This window comes from Palaemon carinicauda, chromosome 42 (genome assembly GCF_036898095.1).
Source record: "Palaemon carinicauda isolate YSFRI2023 chromosome 42, ASM3689809v2, whole genome shotgun sequence".
In the NCBI taxonomy this organism is placed as follows: domain Eukaryota; kingdom Metazoa; phylum Arthropoda; class Malacostraca; order Decapoda; family Palaemonidae; genus Palaemon; species Palaemon carinicauda.
In genome coordinates, this window is record NC_090766.1 from 15,334,071 (window position 1) to 15,352,206 (window position 18,136).

Here is an 18,136-nt window from a genome sequence, read left to right on the forward strand (position 1 = left end):
CTACCACATCCGAAAACTAAAAATCATTGATACAAGAAAATATGAAGTGCCTATAAAAAACAAGATATTTACAGGAATAAAATGCTTAAATAGGCACATAAAACTTAGTACAGTTACACAGACAGGCTACAGCTATGAATACAATGTATCTACACGGCAAAAGAAGAAGGGAGGTACTGCACTATAAATAAAATACTTTATGCCATTCACGTAGCATAAGATGATGTCAACGCATGAAGTTAATTATCATCTAATTTGTTTTTACTTACAAAAGTAGTTGTTTGGAATGATGCAATTAATTTCAAAACAAAACATCTATAAACAATTAATTAAATTATTCAACCCTAAATCAAGGTGAACATTGAAGAAATGTAGTTTTGAACTGTGTGCAAAGACTAAAGGGGCGCATAAAAATTGAAAGGTGGGATGTAATGTAATAGAGGGCAATACAGGGGAATATTCCTTACTCATGTGTGTCCTGTACTATGGAAAAGTAATGTCATCCAAACAGAGGACCAAAACAAGTTCAGTTCTAAAAGGAATTAGAGTAGTTTGGGTATATATGATGCAAGAATCCCTCAAAATTATTCTTACAGAGTTCTACGTTCACTAGGTGCCATCAACAGCAATAAACAGCTGTTATGGATGAGAATGTCTAGATGACATGCCTTAAATCTCATGAACATTGATGTTTTGGTTTGTTTACCTCATGAATGGGTGGAATAGCAGTAGTTCTTGTTAACATTATGAACCCACGAGAATTAAGATACAATATTATGAATTACCCACTGGTTAAAGTTAAAGTCTAAGATGGACCAAAAAAGAACTTCCATGTATTTTAATACTTTATGAAATTGTTTATTAGCATTATCATCATTGTAGTCGATGATTATGCCAAGGAATGTCCATATACTTAGTCCTCTCTTACTAGGATAATCCGCAGTAAAGTATTATCATCATTATTGCTAGCTAAGCTACAACCCTAATTGAAAAAGCAAGATGCTATAAGCCCAGGGGCTCCAAAAGGGAAAATAGCCCAGTAAGGAAAGGAAACAAGGATATAAGAAAAGTAACAATTAAAATAAAATAAGTTAAGAATGTGCGTGGATGTAGTATGATAGAGAGTAAAAGATGTGAGATTGGAAGTATGTTTAGGAATAGAAGGATGGATGTATTGGCCTTGTGTGAGACAAAGATAAAAGGAAAGGGTGAAGTGATGTTTGGTGAAATGTATGGTAGAGTGTCTGGGATTGAAAGGGGAAGAGCGAGAGAGGGTGTGGATTTATTGCTGAGTGAATGGATGACAGGTAAAGTAGTGGAATGGAAGGAGATATCATCTAGGTTAATGTGGGTAAGGGTTAGGTTGGGTAGGGAATGTTGGGCGTTTGTCAGTGCTTATGGGCCAGGTAGTGAGAAAAGTGAAGAAGAGCGGAGTGAGTTATGGAATGAATTAACTAGGTGGGTAGAAGTCATTATGTAGTTGTCATGGGTGATTTAAATGCTAGAGTGGGCGCTGGAGAGGTAGAAGGTGTCATTGGGAAGTATGGCGTACCAGGTGAAAATGAGAGTGGTGAGAGACTGGTAGATATGTGTGTTGACAGCAAGAGATGGTGATAAGTTCTAGCTTTTTCAAAAAGATAAAAATAAGTATACATTGGTAATAGTGGCAAATGGAAGAGTAGTAGAAAGCGCATTAACGGATTATGTGTTGATAACTAAAAGAATGTTTGGAAGATTGAAAGACGTGCACGTGTTTAGGGGTATGGCTAACGGTATGTCTGATCATTTTTTGGTGGAAGGAAAATTAGTTGTAGCAAAAGAGTGGGGGAATAGAGTAGGTGGATGTAAAAGGAAGCTAGCAAGGGTTGAAGAGCTAATAAAACCGGGGGTAAAAAATAAATATCAGGAAAGGTTGAAAATGGCATATGACGAAGTGAAAGTAAGAGAAACTGGTAATTTAGAGGAGTGGAAGTTAGTAAAAGAAAATTTTGTTGGGATTGCAAGTGATGTGTGTGGCAAGAAGGTTGTTGGAGGCAGCATGAGGAAGGGCAGTGAATGGTGGAATGAAGGAGTGAATGCAAAAGAGGGCTTTTGAAGAATGGCTGCAGAGTAATAGTATAGAGAAGTGTGAAAAACAGAGAAAAATGTGGAAGTAAAGCACCAGGTACGTGAGGCAAAGAGGGCAGCTGACCTGAGGTGGGGGTCAGGTATTGGGTCATTCATATGAAGAGAATAAGAAGAAGTTTTGGAAAGAAGTGAAGAGAGTAAGGAAGGCTGGCTCAAGAATTGAAGAGACAGTGAAAGATGGAAATGGAAGGTTGTTAAAAGGAGAGGAGGCAAGGAAAAGGTGGGTGGAATATTTTGAAAGTTTACTGAATGTTGAGGATAATAGGGAGGCAGATATAATTGCTGTTGCAGGTGTTGAGGTGCCGGTGATGGGAGATGAGAATGAGAGAGATATTACAATAAAGGAAGTGAGGAGAGCACTACATGAAACGAGAGTAGGAAAAGCATCTGGTAAGGATGGTGTGAGAGCTGAGATGTTGAAGGAAGGGGGTGTGACTGTACTTGAATGGTTGGTGAAATTGTTTAATGTGCGTTTTGTGTTGTCAATGGTACCAGTAGATTGGATTTGTGCACGTATTGTACCACTATATAAGGGTAAGGGAGATGAGCATGAGTGTTGTAATTCAAGAAGTATTAATTTGTCAAGTGTAGTTGGAAAAGTGTATGGTACAGTAACGATTAATAGTATTAAGGATAAAACAGAGAATGCAATCTTAGAAGTACATGGTAGTTTTAGAAGAGGTAGGGGTTGTATGAATCAGATTTTTACAGTTAGGCAGATATGCGAGAAATATTTAGCAAAAGGTAAGGGGGTGTATGTTGCGTTAATGGATCTGAAGAAAGCGTTTGATAGAGTTGATAGGGAAACAATGTGGAATGTGATGAGGTTACAGTATATGGAGTTGGTGGAAGGTTGTTGCAAGCAGTGAAAAGTTTCTACAAAGGTAGTAAAGCATGTGTTAGGATAGGAAATGAAGTGAGTGATTGGTTTCCGGTGAGAGTGGGGCTGAGACAGGATGTGTGATGTCGCCGTGGTTGTTTAACATGATATTTTGATTATAAAATAAATTTTTGAATATACTTACCCGGTGAATATATAATAGCTGACGTCTCCGACGGCTCGACAGAATCCAAAAACTCGCGAGCGATCGCCATGAAGGTAGCGGGTGTGCCCACCAGCGCCGACTATCGGCCAGATACCGCATATACATATAACAGCTCCAGTTCTTCTCATCCCGCTGGGTCTCTATCGGGGAGGAAGGGGGGGCCTTTAATTTATATATTCACCGGGTAAGTATATTCAAAAATTTATTTTATAATCAAAATATCATTTTTAAATATTAAACTTAGCCGGTGAATATATAATAGCTGATTCACACCCATGGTGGTGGGTAGAGACCAGTATTAATACAGTTTACGGCGTATATGCTTAGAGTTTTTGACAGTTATATCATAACAAAACCCAAATAAATATAGGTACCTGGTAAGGAAGCTGACTCTAACAATTACTCTGTCTTGTTAGTCTGCTTTCCTCACGAAGCCCAGCCATCCTCTTAGGATGCTGAAAGACTTCCAGGAGCTGAAGTATCCAGGGCAACAACCCATACAACAGGACCTCATCAAAACCCTTAATCTGGGCGCTCTCAAGAAATGACATTTGACCACCCGCCAAATCAAAAAGGATGCGAAAGGCTTCTTAGCCTTCCGTACAACCCAATTAAAAACATTTCAAGAGAAGATTAAAAGGATATTGGAATTAAGGGAATGTAGTGGTAGAACCCTTACCCACGACTGCACTCGCTGCAACGAATGGACCCAGTGTGTAGCAGTCCTCATAAAGAGTCTGGACATCTTTTAAGTAAAATGACGCGAATACCGACTTGCTTCTCCAAAAGGTCGCGTCCATAATACTTCGCAGAGATCTGTTTTGCTTAAAGGCCACGGAAGTTGCTATAGCTCTTACTTCGTGCGTCTTAACCTTAAGCAAGCAACGATCTTTTTCACTCAAATGAGAATGAGCCTCTCGGATTAAAAATCTAATAAAATATGACAAAGCATTCTTTGACATAGGCAATGAAGGCTTCTTAACTGAGCACCACAAGGCCTCAGATCCACCTCGTAAGGATTTAGTCCGAGCTAAATAAAACTTCAGAGCTCTAACTGGACACAGCACTCTTTCAAGCTCGTTGCCTACGATCTCTGACAGGCAAGGTATATCAAATGACTTAGGCCAAGGACGAGAAGGCAGTTCATTTTTGGCCAAGAAAACCAAGCTGAAGTGAACATGTGGCTTTATCTGTAGAAAAGCCGATGTTCCTACTGAAGGCATGGATCTCACTGACCCTTTTAGCCGAAGCCAAGCACACTAAGAAAAGCGTCTTGAGGGTGAGATCCTTCAGGGAGGCTGAATGTAATGGCTCAAACCTGTCGGACATTAGGAACCTTAGGACCACGTCTAAGTTCCATCCAGGAGTTGCCATACGATGCTCCTTAGAGGTCTCGAAGGACTTAAGGAGATCTTGGAGATCTTTATTATTGGACAGATCTAAGCCTCTATGTCTGAACACAGACGCCAACATGCTCCTGTAGCCCTTAATAGTGGGCGCTGAGAGGGAGCGAACATTTCTCAGATGTAGGAGAAAGTCTGCAATTTGGGCTACAGAGGTACTGGAAGAGGAAATGGATGATGACTTGCACCAGTCTCTAAAGACTTCCCACTTCGACTGGTAGACCTTGATGGTAGATGCTCTCCTAGCTCTCACAATCGCTCTGGCTGCCTCCTTCGAAAATCCTCGAGCTCTTGAGTGTCTTTCGATAGTCTGAAGGCAGTCAGACGAAGCGCGGGGAGGCTTTGATGAAGACTCCTTACGTGGGGCTGCCGTAAGAGATCCATCCTTAAAGGTAGACTCCTTGGAACGTCTACCAGCCATTGAAGTACCTCTGTGAACCACTCTCTCGCGGGCCAGAGTGGAGCAACCAATGTCAACCTGGTCCCTTCGTGAGAGGTGAACTTCTGCAGCACCTTGCCTAGGATCTTGAAAAGTGGAAAGGCATAAACGTCCAGGTGAGACCAGTCCAGCAGGAAAGCGTCTATGTGGGCTGCCTCTGGATCTGGAACTGGAAAGCAGTAAGTCGAGAGCCTCTTTGTCAGAGAGAGTCGCAAAAAGATCTATGGTGGGTTGACCCCATGTCATCCATAGCTTCTCACACACAGTCTTATGCAACGTCCACTCCATGGAGATGACTTGTCCTCTTCTGCTGAGGCCGTCCGCCAAGACATTCATTTCCTTGCACAAATCTCGCCAAAGGAGAGATGTTACTGCCTTAAATGGAGTTCCTTCTGATCCGTGGATCAAAGACCCGAGCCTTCCAGACTGAGCAGTGGAGCTCGCTAACCCAAATCCAATGCATCTGAAAACAACACACGGTTTGGGTTCTTGATCGCAAGAGAAAGACCTTCTCGAAGTCTGATGTTGCTGTCCCACCAAGTCAGACATGTCTAGACTGAGTTGGAGATTGGGAAAAAGATACTCACTAAGCCCTTCTCCTTGTTCCAATGTTTTAGGTGAAATCGGAAAGGGCATAGGTTGAGTCTCCCCAGAGAGATAAACTACTCCAGCGATGAAAGAGTTCCCACGAGGCTAGTTCAAACTCTTACAGAGCAACTGTTTTTCTTTTGCAAGTGAAGGACTTTTAACAGAGCTTGTTCCATTCTTGCGGGAGACGAAAAGGGCCGAAAAATCAGACACTGTATCTCCATTCCCAAAAAAAGAATAGTCTGGGATGGGGTACTGTATGTTACGACTTCTCTACGTTCACTATGAGACCTAGCTCCTTGGTTAGGTCTAATGCCCATTAGAGGCTCTCCAGACAGCGATATAATGACGACGCCCAGATTAGCCAGTCGTCAAAATAAAGGGAGGCTCTAAATCCTCAAAAAAATGTAGAAAGCTTGCTACATTTTGCAAGGGCCTTGTAAAAACAAGAGCAGCAGGAATGAGGTCGGAGTACAGTGCTCGACAGTGGTATATTACTTTCCCGTCCACAAACCTCAGATGTAGTTGAAAGTTTGGATGAATCGGGATGTGGAAGTATGCATCCTGAAGGTCGAGAGAGACCATCCAGTCGCCTTCCCTTAATGCTGTCAAGACAACTTGGTAGTCTTCATCGTGAAGTTTGTCTTGACAATGAACACATTGAGCGCACTTACATCTTAAGTACTCCTGCAGTGAACGTGGCTGCCAGATCATTGGAGCCATCCCTGATAGTCTTGTTCCTGCAGAGAACGTGGCTGTGAGATCATTGGAGCCATCCCTGATAGCCTTGTTCATGCATGACATAATTGTACAGCAAAACTTCAAACGCTCGAAAAAACTCTTAACAGGAGATGGTCTAGCTCTGAAGCCGACCATAAAATCTTGGAGCGTCTCATGGCCAGGCGCCGGGGAGAGTCTATGAGGCTTGAGAAGTCTCTCTGGGCAGAGGCAGGAACTCCCAAGCCGAGAACTTCTCCCGTGTCATACCAGACGCTCGCTCTATAAGCCAGTTTAAAAGGAGGGAAAGCAAAGGCTGTCTCCCCCAAACTCCTCCTGGTGATCAACCAGTCGCCTAGCAAACGTAAAGCTCTCTTAGAAGAGCGAGAGAGCACTAGCTTAGAAAACAACGGCTTTGAAGTAGCTAGGCCTAGTGTAAACTCTGACGTTTAGGCGAACGAGGAGCAGCAGTTACAAAATGGTCCGGACAAAGATCCTTAAAAATCAGCATGATTTATTAAAAGTCCATAGAGGGCTGAGCAGCTTTAGGCTCCTCTCCGTCTGACAAAGTCCCCAAGGGAATATCAGTAGGAGGGGGATCAGCAACTTCCTCATCTGAAGGAACCTCGTCCGACAATTGCCGAGTCTCATGAAAAGGAGAGACCTGCCGCGGTGGCAATGCTTGACAGGCAAAGTCCACACGCAAAGGAGCAGCAGTAGCAGTCAAGGAAGCGACGTCATGTCGCTGCTGAAAGGACTGACCAGTAACAACAACAGAAGTTGATGGACGCTCAACGTCAAGTCGAGACTGCCTTGACTGCCTAGACTGAGCAGTCAAAACAACCCTTGACGCTCAACGTCAAAACAAGGCAACTGAGCTGGTTGGCGAACGTCCTGAACGTCAACACGAGACTGCGGCAGTGGCTGAACGTCAACACGAGGCTGCGGCAGCGGCTGAAAGTCAACACGGGACTGCAGCGAGTGAGGATCCAAGTCACGTGACTGACGTGACAAACTACCGACATCACATTTCATAACGTCAAAAGGACGAGTAAATGCTCGTTTGGGCGGCTGACGGCCAGAGTCTCGTTTAGCGTAACGGCGACTCGAAAGCGAAGGTTCATCGTGAACCTGCTCAACGTCATACTTCTCCATAAGGGAGGCAAGCTTAGTCTGCATGTCTTGCAGGACAACCCATTTAGGATCAACGGGAGTCGGAACGGGCCGAGACGACGGTAACGTCTGTGTTGGCAAAACATTGCCTTTACCGCGACCCTCGGACCCCGTGTTACGCTTGCGTTTAATAGGCGAACCGTCTTCCGACGACTGCAAAGGGTCAGAGCTGTCCCCATGGCTACAGCCAGGACGCTGGACCTGTCCTGAAGGGACTGACTTCCGCTTTAAGGGTCTAGAAACTTTGCTCCAAGGTTTCTTTTGCGAGAAGCCTTCGGATGACGAGGAGAAAACAGCCTCGCTCGTCTTATGGTAGGGGCGATCTTGCGAGACACGCCCGATACCATAGAGGGAACGTCTGTTCGTTGGTTAAAGCCTCTCGTCCCCATAAGTCCTACGACATTACTTCTCCCTGGAGCATGGGAGCCTGAAAGAGGTCTCGGACTAGGTGAACGACAAGCACAAACAGACGAACCCTCGGTCGCAACACTAAAAAACACTTTGCGCAATTATCACTTTATCACTACGATTTTCTGTTTTTGCACTTACTTCACTGATATCGTATTTTTCAATAATTTCACATTAGGCATGAATAAAACTTATTTCTACCTGAAGCACGCAATTCTCCCTTACATCAAAAGGTTATAATTGCGAAATGAGTCGTATAATGTAAGCACATTAGTACAAGCAAAAATCAGTAAACATATATATCGAATAAAACGGAAATATATAAAGTTAAAAAGGATCAGTGACTGGGGAGGAGACTAAACACTAGTTCATTAAAGACTACGTTTTCAATCTCTCACCGTACAGTGCCTTGGGACGAAAATAAAAACTAAAAAAGTTTTATCCTTTCTCCCCGTACAGAGACTTGGGACGAGAGTAAAAAAAAACTGAATCGAGAACGTTACTCGCTCCCAAACTCCTTACTTGGGACGAGAATAAAGATCGGATCGTTCTCTCTTCCTCTCTCTCTCTCTCTCTCTTGATTTCACACAGAAGAGAAAAACCCACTCACCCTTCGTCAATAAACAGGTTATTTGACCAAAGGAAAAAACTGAAAGGACTAAGAAATATAAAATTAACAAGTTCCTTTAAATTAGTATTTAAAACACTTCAGTTTGAAAGAAGAATGAACGTCAAAATCGATTTACTCTTTCTGCAAAGTGAAACCGTGATTCTCTCTTTCTCTATCGTAACGATAGAGCGCAAACTGCGTAGCATAAATAAACCAAACGTTAGTTCATCTTTGAAACAGCACGAAGACTATTCAAAGAAAATCTTTCATAAAATATCTACTAAAAAATATTCATTTCATAACTCTTACAGAGCAAATGATTTAAACTTAACGAAAATAAAAGTTGAATGGGCTCAACGTTGTTTAACTTCGGTTTCCAAGTTAGGACCGCCTACTCTCGGACTAGGGGAGGAATAGGTAGGGCCGCATATAAACAAAACATTAAATTTATCTTGATGTTTAGTATAAATGGAAAGCTAATCGAAGAGGCCTAATAAAGGCGGGTGAGATATAAAATATATAGAGGAAAATCTATAATTAACAACAACAATTTATAACGTGATAAGATAATTGCTAAAAGCCTAAAACACACTTCCGTACACTAAGGGAAGGGTCGGCCATCTTTACTCTATGGAAAAAACCAGAGATAAAAGAGCAAGGGCAAAACACTTTTACTCTCCTTTCAAAAGCATTTCTTTTGAGGATAGTATTGAATAATCCAACACGGCGAAAGCAATAAAACCAAAACCAAGTACTTCACCAATTCGGTAGAAAACTCGAGGTCATAATAGCGAGTGGAATCGACTTGTCGATGAAACCGACAGAGAAGAACTGGAGCTGTTTACATGTATATGCGGTATCTGGCCGATAGTCGGCGCTGGTGGGCACACCCGCTACCTTCATGGCGATCGCTCGCGAGTTTTTGGATTCTGTCGAGCCGTCGGAGACGTCAGCTATTATATATTCACCGGCTAAGTTTAATATTTAAAATTGTATGTTGGAGTGGTGAGAGAGGTGAATGCTCGAGTGCTTGGATGAGGATTAAAACTGGTAGACTAGAATGACCATGAATGGGAGGTAAATCAGTTGTTGTTTGCGGATGATACTATACTGGTTGCAGACACAGAAGAGAAGCTTGGCCGATTAGTGACAGAATTTGGAAGGGTGTGTGAGAGAAGGAAGTTGAGAGTTAATGTGGGTAAGAGTAAGGTTATGAGATCTAAGAGAAGGGAGGTGGTGTAAGGTTGAATGTCATGTTGAATGGAGAGTTACTTGAGGAGATGGATCAGTTTAAGTACTTGGGGTCTGTTGTTGCAGCAAATAGTGGAGTAGAAGCAGATGTACGCTAGAGAGTGAACGAAGGTTGCAAAGTGTTGGGGGCAGTTAAGGAAGTAGTAAAAAATAGAGGGTTGGGCATAAATGTAAAGAGAGTTCTATATGAGAAAGTGATTGTACCAACTGTGATGTATGGATCGTAGTAGTGGAGAATGAAAGTGATGGAGAGACAAAAATTGAAGTGTCTAAGGAGTATGGCTGGTGTATCTCGAGTAGATAGGGTTAGGAACGAAGTGGTGAGGGTGAGAAGGTGTGTATGAAATGAGTTAGCAGATAGAGTAGATATGAATGTGTTGAGGTGGTTTGGCCATGTTGAGAGAATGGAAAATGGCTGTCTGCTAAAGAAGGTGATGAATGCAAGAGTTGATGGGAGAAGTACAAGAGGAAGGCCAAGGTTTGGGTGGATGGATGGAGTGAAGAAAGCTCTGGGTGATAGGAGGAGAGATGTGAGAGAGGCAAGAGAGCGTGCTAGAAATAGGAATGAATGGAGAGCGATTGTGACGCAGTTCCGGTAGGCCCTGCTGCTTCCTCCAGTGCCTTAGATGACCGCGAGGTAGCAGCAGTAAGGGGATTCAGCACTATGAAGCTTCATCTGTGGTAGATAACGGGGGAGGGTGGGCTGTGGCACCCTAGCAGTACCAGCTGAACTCGGTTGAGTCCCTTGTCAGGCTGGGAGGAACGTAGAGAGTAGAGGGCCGCTTTCTGTTTTTGTTTCATTTGTTGATGTCGGCTACCCCCCCAAAATTGGGGGAAGTGCCTTGGTATATGTATGTATGTTAAGAACAGTAACAATAAAATAAATATTTCACATGTAAACTATAAAGGCTAATAAAACAAGACAGAACAGTGCCAGAGTGTACCCTCCAGCAAGAGAACTCTAACCCAAGACAGTGTAAGGCCATGGTACAGAGGCTATGGAACTACCCAAGACTAGAGAACAGTGGTTTGATTTTGGAGTGGCCTTCTCCTAGAAGAGCTGCTTATCATTGCTAAAGAGTCTCTTCTACCCTTACCAAGAGGAAAGTACCCATTGAACTATTACAATGCAGTAATTAACCCTTTGAGAGAAGACAGTTTTGTCAGGTGCATGTGGACAGAGGACGATAAGTAAAGAATAGGCCATACTACTTGGTGTATGTGTAGACAAAGGGAAAATAAACCGTAACCAGAGAGAAACATCCAATGTAGTACAATCTGGCCATTCAAAGGATCCAATAACTCTCTAGTGGTAGTATCTTAATGGGTGGCTGGTGCCCTGGCCAACCTACAACCTAATCCCTTAAAAATTTTAACAGTTCATTCTTAACGAGTCAAATGCACCTAATATTTCCACTAAATCATCCCAAAGAAAACACAAAACATGTTTCAATCTAGTGCAGAAATGTGGAAGATGCCCAATAGTATTTCAAAATTAATTTTCTGTACAAGTGGTTTGTGACCATAATTATAGCAAACGAAAATGGTATTGTGTTGAGGTAATTTTCATGACGTGCATGATATTCCAGAAATAATTTAATTGTAGACTGCTGACAATTAAACAAAAAATCTTATACAAAACAATGACCACACAGACTGTTCCAAAAAAATTGGTTAAACTTGTGGCATGTTATAATTAATCAAAGAAGATAATGTAAGCAAGCTATGAGAACAATATTACTGAAATTGATTTATAAAACAATGTGGTTACAGTAGATTCGTCATGAAAATTCTCGATTATCATTAAAATTGGACTAAATGTCAATGCTACATTAAATATCGTTTACCATTAAAATTGGACTACGGTAAGTGTCAATGCTACATTAAATATTATCAAAATCCTGCCTGTTTAAATTGATCACGGAAAACTCTTCCTAACCGTGTATGAAAGGAACAATGTGTATCATAAACCATCGGAGCTACAAAAAAAACAAAAGCAAAAAATATAACCTCAATTGGACCATCAAAATCTTAAGAACCTGCATTAAACATGGGGATAAAACTCAATTGAGATGTCTATCATATATAAAATACAAAATTTAAATTTCCCTACCCAGAAAGAAACCAAAGATCATGTAACTTATCACATCTCGTGTGAAAACCAAGATCTGTACTGTAATTATTTTAGCTATTGAAGTCAAACCATAATTCAGTGGTTCACCAAACCAAAATGATTGAGTACATGATTATCATAAGCTACGGTTTTGGCTGAAGATGTTCTATTTAGCCTTCGCTGTTCAAATTGGGAACATCCAGTTTTCTTTTAGATCAGTGATTTATTTCCATCACCACTCCATCCCAAACATGATAAATTTGGAAGTACTGTACAAGGTACAGTAATTTGTAGGTTTCCTACTTGAAGTAGAGTAATTTGTATTTTTCCTGACTATACAAACCAGAGCTCTCTATTATAGATATATAGTTCTGGCATAGCTGGAATCTAGTCATGAAATTTTAACACGAGGTGCTAACAACCCTCTGCTAGTTAGCGAGGGTAACCCAGTGTGTTACGTCACTTTTGGTTGCAGGCAGGCCTTCTGGGGGACAGGTGAAGGCAGGCCAATTATGAGTAAAGAGCTCCAGTTTGTATAATTAGGAAAAGTAAAAATTACTTCCAAATTTGTCATGTGTTCCTACACACATACAAACCATTCACTAACTATATTGACTTGCCCTTAGGTGGGTGAAGTCTGAAACTCAACTGGCTGGGAACTTCACTAGAGGTGCAACTCTGAGCTCGTTCAAGTGTGAGAGAGGCATCCTGACACCTCGTGAACTCTCAATCTGGTAGGCTGGTGTTTTGACAGCCTGAACAACCATGGTGAATGAGTGGAAACTAAGCACTGACTCAGATCCAATGTGATCATGATGTCCTTTGGTCTGACAGCCTGTGACTGTTTCTGCCTACTCCATCTTTAACAGAGTTTGTAGAACAAACTCGTTCAGACCAGAAAGATCGAAAACAGGTCTCTTGCCTCCAGATGCCTTCTCTACAAAAAAAAGTCAACTGTAGAAGCCTACAGATCCATCGTGGATCTCTTGGAGGGTGCCCTTCTCCAACATGGTCTGGACCTCTGCCCGATGGGAGAGATCCTTCGAAAAAAAATACATCACTGGACGTTGTGTCAAAGGAGGGGCAGAGTGTGTGAACGGGATGTGTATCCCGCTTGGAGGACCGAGACCACCTAAGATTCGGCCCCAAAGAAATCCCATCTATGCCACCTGCGCTTCAGACATTCTCCTACTGAGGGTCGGAGGATGAACCCCTGCTAGAGGGAGCTGCCACATCTTCTATCTCTACTTCCTCTGCCCCTAGGACCCTTGCCAGGAAAGGGCTGCTAAGGAGCTTGCTTGCTTCTTGACGTTGGATTCCTTGAAGCATTTCACGATCGACTATGCACGGGGGACGTCCTCAGTACAGATAGTGCTGAAGAACGAGGGAGGCATGACTCGCCTGCGTCAATGTTTTAAGACTTAAACATAACGGGGGATAGGCCGTAGCCAAACCCTATGCGTTAGGTTCTGCTCTGTCCCAAGCTTGATTACCTCTACAAGCCATTCCTAACAGGGGAATCCAAAAACCCATGGCAGGCCAAAGCTGACACAAAGCATCAAGCGAACTGGACTTACCAATGGTCAAGGGTGCCGCCGCCTCGCTAAGGGAAGCAACAGATTTGGGGTCCTCAGCACTAGAGGGTGGTCCAGAGGTCAAATGGTCATCACTCTTGCTCAACCGCCCTCCGGAGGTGACCAAAGAAGTAGACACAGTAGGGAGGAGACATGGCGCTGGAGAAAGAAGTCAGGGTTTCTTCAACTTCAAGAAGACCCTGAAGGCAAAAAATCACTTTAGGACTTCCATTGCCTACTGTACCACTCCCAACACACTTCCAAGTTCCACTCAGCGTGTATGTGTCATCTGCATGCAAGGCAAAGGATGTGGAGTTTAGTCTCCCATGCTAACATACATGTGCCGCAAGAGTGGCAGCTATGCCAGGGCAAACAAGCATATTAGCAGTCCTTATATTAATCAAGGACACATGCAGAGAGGAAGAAAAACCAAGTTGACGGCCAGGTATACAATTGAGTTTATGGGAGAGCGCAAGTCTTTATCATGCCAATACCAAAAGTGACATAACGCATTAACATCTCGCGCTGAAAGTTTATAGATAGATTCCAGCTACACCGGAACTATAAATCCATAGTGAAGTTCAAAAGGTTTGTATGTGTGTAGGAACAAAAATCAGTAAGATCTAAAACTACAAAATAAGAAATGATATTCACTGCTTGATAGGAAATATATCATGAAATTGTCTTCATTACCATCTATTTTATAAATTACCTTTAAATCTAGATCATAGTAAACTTTTGGTCTCAGTAATCCTAGTACGTATGAAGCTCTAGAGAATTTAAAGCCAGGGATTATCTCTTCCGTAACCGCTGCCCCACCTACAATATGACGTCGCTCCAGCACACACACATTTTTACCAGCTTTTGCAAGGTAGAAGGCAGCAACAAGTCCATTGTGACCTGAAAATTAAAATGTCAATTACTCATGGTATTCATATAAAAAGTACCATTGACTTCATGAATTTAGGTTAAACATACCTATAAGCTAAAGAAGAAATCTGGGAGCTCTATAATAAAGCAGAAATATTGTGTGGCTACAAGGACTTTTACTAAATAGCATAGTAATAATCAGTAAGGAAAAATATACTTCAAAAAGCCTTTTATGATGAAGGTACAGTAAATAAGTTGTGACGATGAAGTACTGTACGTTTATGTAAAGTACAGTACTTAGATTTGTGTGAAACTTTTGCTTTTACTGTCAACTGGTTACCATATTTTGATGGAATGCAAGTACAGTACAGGAATTATGGCTGTCTGAAAATATTTTGGGGTGCCATAAAACAAAATATTGTAGGCATAATTCAGATTTAGTCATTGATACTAAGTGTTTAAGAAAAAAAAAAAAGTTAATAAACATAGGGTGAAACTGAACTGTCATAAGGCTTTGGATGTACATACAAATGTTATGGTTTTGCACTGTATTGACTAAACTAGAAGTCTTTGAGGTTATGATAACTTAAGAATTAACTGGGGATAGCAACTGTGACCATCAAAATAAGCTAGGGGCCCTACATGACCCGATGAGTCTGACGAAGAAACAGCAAATCAGAACAGTGAAATAAATTGAAATCTATTAATATGTGGTGAAAAAAAGTCAAGCAGGTCTTATCAAATAACTTGTATCTGTAATAAATTTGGGCGAGTATTAATTACACAGTTACCAAATGTCAAACGAATCAAGTAATTTGATTATACTTCGTGCTAGTAAGAAAAAATGGCCTCGTAGGCAACATAAACGTAATATAAATATATATTCACAGAGAGGGCGAGAGTTGTGGGTTACTCTCTCTAAATAGGGTTGTTGGATTGGCAGTACCTTAAGTCCTAACTGTACCACATTCATGGTAATTCCAGAATCTTCCACACCTTGAATACAATGAATAGACCAAATTGTGGAGTCGTGGACACAATGAACGGATTTTGACATAGGAAAAATCTATTCGAGGCTCGAGCAATGTCGTCCTGATGGAAGGTCCCTTTGGCAGCTTCTACTGTATAATATTTCTGCGAGTGATATTACAAGAGAATTACAGTCAGGTATCACGGGGTCCTAACCCCCGGAAAGACTATCCTAAAATATTGTGTAAAATCAGGGACGTATCCGTAGATAACCATAGATATCTGCACCCCCTCTAGTCAACTAGGGGGAAGGACAAGTGAGGACCCGTTACATATCCTGTCCCCCTATGGTGACCCGTTCGTCTATGACAGTGGTTCCCAACCTGTGGTACGCGTACCACTAGTGGTACGCGAGGGCCTTCCAGGTGGTACGCGAACACCTTTGGGGTTTTGAACGACTTTTAGTTATATTTTACTTCACAAAGATGCTCTCCTTTAAACTTCTGGGTGAGCATGGCCTCCTCGTACCCAACGCTAGCCCGTCACGCTGTTCCCCAGCTACTGATTTTCCCCTCGACGTGGGAGTGCGAGCAGGGGTTCTCAGCCTTCATGGCCATCAAGTCGAAGAGCCGGAACCGTCTTGCTGCGCCCGGGCATTATTTCCGATGTGCTGTGAGCAAAGTCATGCCCCGCATTGACCAGCTGGTGGAGAAGAAGCAGATACAGCCCTCGCATCGAGTTGTTGTTTTCTTAGTTAATTTGCGTGTTCTATTTTTACAATTATAGAAATAAAGTGGTATCTGATCAAATTTAGTTTCTCTGGAACCAGGTGGTACGCGGCGACTGTACGGGACCTCAAAGTGGTACTCGATCACAAAAAGGTTGGGAATCACTGGTCTATGATGACCGATTCCTTTGTTCGCAGCGTATTCCTACACAGTAATCTTTCTATGGAGAGTTCTTCGCCACTGGCTTCAACACTTGCAAACGAAGGGGGGGGGGGGTTAAAGAAACTATTATCGTGATAGTACAGTATATAAAAAAATACTGGCCGTGTAGAGTAATTATCAGTCGTCATTTGACACTTCAGGTAACCAGTGACAAGGTTCGTTAGTTAATGGTGATTATGACAAATTTCAAACTACTGCATTACAGACATTGAAAGCATACATGGGTTATAGACTTTTTCCGGAAAACAAAATAGGTAACGTTTTAGGGTTTACTAAAACCCAAAAAAAACTATTGCTCTAATCTTGTGACGGACAAGGTGATTTTCAAGCTGCCTGTTCTTCACGTAGGTCTATGGTGACAGTCTACCTATTAATGATGTTTAAATCAAATTCCTTCTACCCTGTAGGAGTTGGGATAGAAAGATACGTAAACATACAAACAAATAGCGCCAGAAACAGAGTTCCATTCACTCATTAGTGTCAATTCTAACCGTATATAGGAGATTCCCATGACATAGCGAGCCATAAGCGGGACACTTTAGGGTCAGACGGACCATCTTTCTATACTCCTCTAAGCCTGTCGAAGTTAAATTATTTAATGAGGTAATACTAGCAAAGACACGTGTGTCATTGAGGAGATAATGATGTTTTAATCCATCTCCTTGCCTTATCTTATCCCCGACTATATCGGCAAAATAAAGTTCAAATCAATGTACATAATTTGTTGTCGAAAGTAACCAGAAAGACCTTTATAAAACTAAAAAGTCATGGTAATCATAAGGACACACCGGGGGTATACAATGTTGCCATCAAATTAATGAAGTGTATTTTTATAACAACGAAGAACTCGAGACGCCTAACTATCCAACATTTGATAAGAAGAGTGTACAGTACTGTTTTGACCAAGATCGAGAGAATACAAGGTCTACTCACGCGCAGGTTGTCACGTCGTCTGAACTTAAAGTACAAAGAAAATGGTGAAAATGTTAGTTAAAAGAGAAAACGTACAGGCACCACAGAGTTTCTGGGAAACTTGCCTATTTCCTGTTCTGCAACCGTTAAAATGGGGGTTCCATTTGGGAAAAATATTCTTGTGGTTTATTTTTGACATATTTAATAAAGAAATTTAAAGGCTAATCTTTGTGTAGAGGACAAACAAGTATCCAAGTGTATGAATCCATTTACCACAAACAATTAACTATGTCTATGAAGAAAACGGTTTGCCAAACTTAATGGATATGGCATGAATTATCGATGAGGATAGGAAATATGAAAATGAATAAATAAAATTACAAGAGCAGCGATGGACAATTAAAATAACATTTCAAGAACAGTAACACTAAATTACAATAGATATTTCCTAAATAACTAGGCTAAAAATAGACTTATGACAGCCACTTCAACATAAAAATATTCGCTGCAAGTTCGAATTATTGAAGTTCAAATTATGCAAATCGTGAGGTAATGATGTAACGAAAGTGATCTTTGTCAAAGAAAAACCAAAAACCGAAATATGATAAATTCCAGGAGATTCAAACTTTATGCTTTAAGCATAGATAAAAAAAAATCCCGCAATTAAAAAGTTTTCTTGTCCGTAACTGCAAGCAAGAAGTGTTATCAACATCAAAATTGGACAAGGAAATATATATAACTTTCATCAAATCAAAATAGCTTAAGTCCTGATGTGATACTGAACACTGAACTTCAAATATCTACGATGCATAATCATAAGTTATATTCTCTTCGAGGATCTGAATCGATTATAAGACACAAAATTCTTATTAACATGCTTAACTTTAAAACAAAATCAATTATACATTAGATATTAAAGATAAACAAAATAACTTAACTTCTGAGATCATTAAAATAACCTATCTATCACTCTATTCACTCTTATT

At 41.3% G+C, this 18,136-nt stretch overlaps 1 protein-coding gene across 1 annotated transcript in view; it reads right to left on the bottom strand.

Annotated features, from left to right (window-relative positions):
* The window catches only part of LOC137633194 (pyridine nucleotide-disulfide oxidoreductase domain-containing protein 2-like), a 97,442-nt gene that overhangs the window by 74,392 nt on the left and 4,914 nt on the right, over positions 1-18,136 (bottom strand). Inside the window, exon 2 of the mRNA XM_068365352.1 lies at positions 14,162-14,349. Coding sequence (XP_068221453.1) covers positions 14,162-14,349 — 188 coding nt within the window. The remainder of the gene's footprint in view (positions 1-14,161; positions 14,350-18,136) is intronic.